Below are 3,766 nucleotides of genomic sequence, written 5' to 3'. Positions count from 1 at the left end.
TTAGGTATGACGGTGTAGAAGGGCATGCAGTGTAGACAGGACAGGCAGTGTAGACAGGGCAGACAGGACAGGCAGTGTAGACAGGGCAGACAGTACAGGCAGTATAGACAGGACAGACAGGACAGGCAGTACAGACAGGACAGGCAGTGTAGACAGGGCAGTCAGGACAGGCAGTGTAGACAGGACAGGCAGTATAGACAGGACAGACAGGACAGGCAGTACAGACAGGACAGGCAGTATAGACAGGACAGACAGTACAGGCAGTATAGACAGGACAGACAGGACAGGCAGTACAGACAGGACAGGCAGTATAGACAGGGCAGACAGTACAGGCAGTGTAGACAGGGCAGTCAGGACAGGCAGTGTAGACAGGACAGGCAGTATAGACAGGACAGACAGGACAGGCAGGACAGGCAGTACAGACAGGACAGGCAGTATAGACAGGGCAGACAGGACAGACAGGACAGGCAGTACAGACAGGACAGGCAGTATAGACAGGGCAGACAGTACAGGCAGTATAGACAGGACAGACAGTACAGGCAGTATAGACAGGGCAGACAGTACAGGCAGTGTAGACAGGGCAGACAGGACAGGCAGTGTAGACAGGGCAGTCAGGACAGGCAGTGTAGACAGGGCAGACCGGACAGGCAGGGGAGACATGGGAGATAGGACAGGCAGTGTAGACAGGGCAGACAGTACAGGCAGTGTAGACAGGGCAGACAGTACAGGCAGTGTAGACAGGGCAGACAGTACAGGCAGTGTAGACAGGGCAGACAGTACAGGCAGTGTAGACAGGACAGACAGTACAGGCAGTGTAGACAGGGCAGACAGGACAGGCAGTGTAGACAGGGCAGACAGTACAGGCAGTGTAGACAGGGCAGTCAGGACAGGCAGTGTAGACAGGACAGACAGGACAGGCAGTGTAGACAGGGCAGACAGGACAGGCAGTGTAGACAGGGCAGTCAGGACAGGCAGTGTAGACAGGGCAGTCAGGACAGGCAGTGTAGACAGGACAGACAGGACAGGCAGTGTAGACAGGGCAGTCAGGACAGGCAGTGTAGACAGGGCAGACAGGACAGGCAGGGGAGACAGGACAGACAGGACAGGCAGTGTAGACAGGACAGGCAGGACAGGCAGTGTAGACAGGACAGACAGGACAGGCAGTGTAGACAGGACAGACAGGACAGGCAGTGTAGACAGGACAGGCAGGACAGACAGGGGAGACAGGGCAGTCAGGACAGGCAGTGTAGACAGGACAGACAGGACAGGCAGGGGAGACAGGGCAGGCAGGACAGGCAGTGTAGACAGGACAGACAGGACAGGCAGGGGAGACAGGACAGACAGGACAGGCAGTGTAGACAGGACAGACAGGACAGGCAGGGGAGACAGGGCAGTCAGGACAGGCAGTGTAGACAGGACAGACAGGACAGGCAGTGTAGACAGGACAGGCAGGACAGGCAGGGGAGACAGGACAGGCAGGACAGGCAGTGTAGACAGGACAGTCAGGACAGGCAGTGTAGACAGGGCAGACAGGACAGGCAGTGTAGACAGGACAGACAGGACAGGCAGTGTAGACAGGACAGACAGGACAGGCAGTGTAGACAGGGCAGTCAGGACAGACAGTGTAGACAGGGCAGTCAGGACAGGCAGTGTAGACAGGGCAGACAGGACAGGCAGTGTAGACAGGGCAGTCAGGACAGACAGTGTAGACAGGGCAGACCGGACAGGCAGGGGAGACATGGGAGATAGGACAGGCAGTGTAGACAGGACAGACAGGACAGGCAGGGGAGACAGGACAGACAGGACAGGCAGTGTAGACAGGACAGGCAGGACAGGCAGGGGAGACATGGGAGATAGGACAGGCAGTGTAGACAGGACAGACAGGACAGGCAGTGTAGACAGGACAGACAGGACAGGCAGTGTAGACAGGACAGACAGGACAGGCAGGGGAGACATGGGAGATAGGACAGGCAGTGTAGACAGGACAGACAGGACAGGCAGTGTAGACAGGACAGGCAGGACAGGCAGGGGAGACATGGGAGATAGGACAGGCAGTGTAGACAGGGCAGACAGGACAGGCAGTGTAGACAGGGCAGTCAGGACAGACAGTGTAGACAGGGCAGTCAGGACAGGCAGTGTAGACAGGGCAGACAGGACAGGCAGGGGAGACATGGGAGATAGGACAGGCAGTGTAGACAGGACAGACAGGACAGGCAGGGGAGACAGGACAGACAGGACAGGCAGTGTAGACAGGACAGACAGGACAGGCAGTGTAGACAGGACAGGCAGGACAGGCAGGGGAGACATGGGAGATAGGACAGGCAGTGTAGACAGGACAGACAGGACAGGCAGTGTAGACAGGACAGGCAGGACAGGCAGGGGAGACATGGGAGATAGGACAGGCAGTGTAGACAGGACAGACAGGACAGGCAGTGTAGACAGGGCAGACAGGACAGGCAGTGTAGACAGGGCAGACAGGACAGGCAGTGTAGACAGGGCAGTCAGGACAGGCAGTGTAGACAGGGCAGACAGTACAGGCAGTGTAGACAGGACAGACAGTACAGGCAGTGTAGACAGGACAGACAGGACAGGCAGTGTAGACAGGGCAGACAGGACAGGCAGTGTAGACAGGGCAGTCAGGACAGGCAGTGTAGACAGGACAGGCAGGACAGGCAGGGGAGACATGGGAGATAGGACAGGCAGTGTAGACAGGGCAGACCGGACAGGCAGGGGAGACATGGGAGATAGGACAGGCAGTGTAGACAGGGCCGACAGGACAGGCAGGGGAGACATGGGAGATAGGACAGGCAGTGTAGACAGGGCAGACCGGACAGGCAGGGGAGACAGGACAGGACAAAACATTTATTCTAGTGAATTACAGTCCAATGCAGTCACTGGCATTAAATGTATTTACTTATTCTTTCAGCTTTAAAGATCTTGCTTGGTACTATATGGTGTTGTTTTAATGGGTATTTTTATTACGATAACCGACAATATGTTCTCAAAGATCCTTTAAATAACGAAATGAAAATATAACATTTACCTCCATAGTCTTGGATGTGTCACGTGATCAGACTGAAATCATATGAAGCGCCTGTAAAATATCTCTGAGAACGTGCCAAAACATAAATGGATTTCTGCCACCTCTTTTGCAGTCGCTATGCGCCCAATACGTTGATAAGGCTGACTTGTCTAAAAAAACCAAATATATTTGTTTCAGTTGAATAGCCATGTCTACCGAAGATAAAATCTTCATTCCGGCCTAAATTAATGTGTATGTACTCTTTACGAGAAAGGAAGCATTTTTTATGTACACAGATAGAAACAAGAGCGACAATGTTTGATGTGGTCTAGCCGAAAGTCTACACGTCTCTCGTGCATTTTCGAGGTATACGGCTGTTTTTCGTCTATCTGTATTATCTAAAAAGCAAGTTCTGTTGCTAGGATACTGACAGTTTGAAAGTTTGTAATATTTATGATAAAAAAAACCGTTAAATAATAAAACAAGAAATTCAAAGAACTCAGTAATAATGCGATACATATCCATATTGATATTTGACAATTTGGGGTAAGAACCGGTCCGTAGTATTTGTTTTGTTTTGTATTTGTTTGTACCAGCCGATCCCGTTAGTCACCTTTTACGACAAGCATGGGTTGCTGAAGACCTATTCTAACCCGGATCTTCACGGCTCTTGTGATTAAGCAGGTTTATGTCTTTGAGAGACAGTTGGAACAGTTATGTGTGTATGTGTATATATTATCTAGT

At 52.2% G+C, this 3,766-nt stretch overlaps 1 protein-coding gene across 1 annotated transcript; it reads right to left on the bottom strand.

Annotated features, from left to right (window-relative positions):
• LOC139470465 (calphotin-like) lies at window positions 1-2,862 on the bottom strand. The gene has a single exon (XM_071252872.1). It carries the CDS (start codon window positions 2,860-2,862, stop codon window positions 1-3), a length of 2,862 nt encoding a protein of 953 aa, XP_071108973.1.
• Window positions 2,863-3,766: the final 904 nt, after the last annotated feature.

Source organism: Haliotis cracherodii, unplaced genomic scaffold (genome assembly GCF_022045235.1).
Source record: "Haliotis cracherodii isolate W230 unplaced genomic scaffold, xgHalCrac1.p SCAF_20, whole genome shotgun sequence".
NCBI classification, from domain to species: domain Eukaryota; kingdom Metazoa; phylum Mollusca; class Gastropoda; order Lepetellida; family Haliotidae; genus Haliotis; species Haliotis cracherodii.
Note: the sequence above shows the minus strand (reverse complement) of the source record. Positions and strands in the feature narration are given on the sequence as shown.